This window comes from Ictalurus punctatus, chromosome 21 (assembly GCF_001660625.3).
Source record: "Ictalurus punctatus breed USDA103 chromosome 21, Coco_2.0, whole genome shotgun sequence".
Classification (NCBI taxonomy): domain Eukaryota; kingdom Metazoa; phylum Chordata; class Actinopteri; order Siluriformes; family Ictaluridae; genus Ictalurus; species Ictalurus punctatus.
Window position 1 is genome coordinate 12,420,001 of NC_030436.2, and position 945 is coordinate 12,420,945.

The following is a 945-nucleotide window of genomic DNA, read 5'->3' on the forward strand; positions in this document are numbered from 1 at the left end:
CAAAACTCGAATTTTCCAAAAGCTTCATTGTTTGTTTACACTATTTTGACAACTCACGAAAACAGGCGCCAGCAGCCTCACTACCATTAACCTGCCAGCACTGTACTACATAAACAAAATGTGACTAAATGCACATATACCATATGTTTAACGTTTCCAACATAAAACTGGAAGCTACACTTTATTGCAGCATTATCTATCGGCTAAAACAGACGCAAAACGCAGAAACTCGAGCCGTAATAGCGTTAGCTTCTTAGCTAGTCAAATACCATCGGAACAGGATTTAGCAAACCGTACCTCGAGGAGACAACAAAACAGGGTCGCGCCGTCTATAAATGATTGCAAATGTACACACACACACGTAGAGGTTTTTGTCGGGGGCTTATTGCACTTCGATGTTTGATAAATATGTCTTCCTTCTTACTGTGAAATTTCCAGTACCTCCCATAACATGTAAAATTACGAGGAAAATTAGGCATCCCAGCTACTGAATCAGACCTTAAGCAGAGGCGCAAGGCTTATGTAAGCCTTTTCTTTGGCGTATCGTTTTCTTAAAATAGAGACACGAGTTTGTTAATATTTCTGTCTAGAATATTAGCTACACAGCCAGCAATGTCTTCCCAGACACAGTTTTCGTTTCCTGTAGAACTGAAAGACAGAGCAATGCGAGTACTGTACTGACACCTACTGGACCGGAACTGCAAAAACAGCGCAACAAAAATGTCTTTTTCTGTTCTGAGTTTTATCGCGGTTGGCAAATTAATTTTTGGGGTATATCCACCACCTTCTGGGAGAAGCGTTGACGTGGAAAGCAAAAAAACAAAAAAACAAAAAAAAAAAAAAAAAAAAAACCCAACAACAACTAACTTTAATATTAACTAACTACTTTTTTATTATACAAATGTATTTTTTAAAAAAAATTAATTTAAAAGAACTTTATGTACT

At 37.2% G+C, this 945-nt stretch overlaps 1 protein-coding gene across 2 annotated transcripts in view; it reads right to left on the bottom strand.

The window, feature by feature from the left end:
* maf1a (MAF1 homolog, negative regulator of RNA polymerase III a) overlaps positions 1-661 on the bottom strand; it is an 8,729-nt gene extending 8,068 nt beyond the window's left edge. The window contains exon 1 of one of the 2 annotated variants that reach the window (XM_047149437.2): positions 298-661. Coding sequence is in view for 1 of the 2 variants with exons in the window: in XM_017450180.3 (XP_017305669.1) it covers positions 1-28 (28 nt within the window). In the remaining variant the exon portion in view is untranslated. The other variant, XM_017450180.3, reaches the window with a different exon arrangement.
* Positions 662-945: the final 284 nt, after the last annotated feature.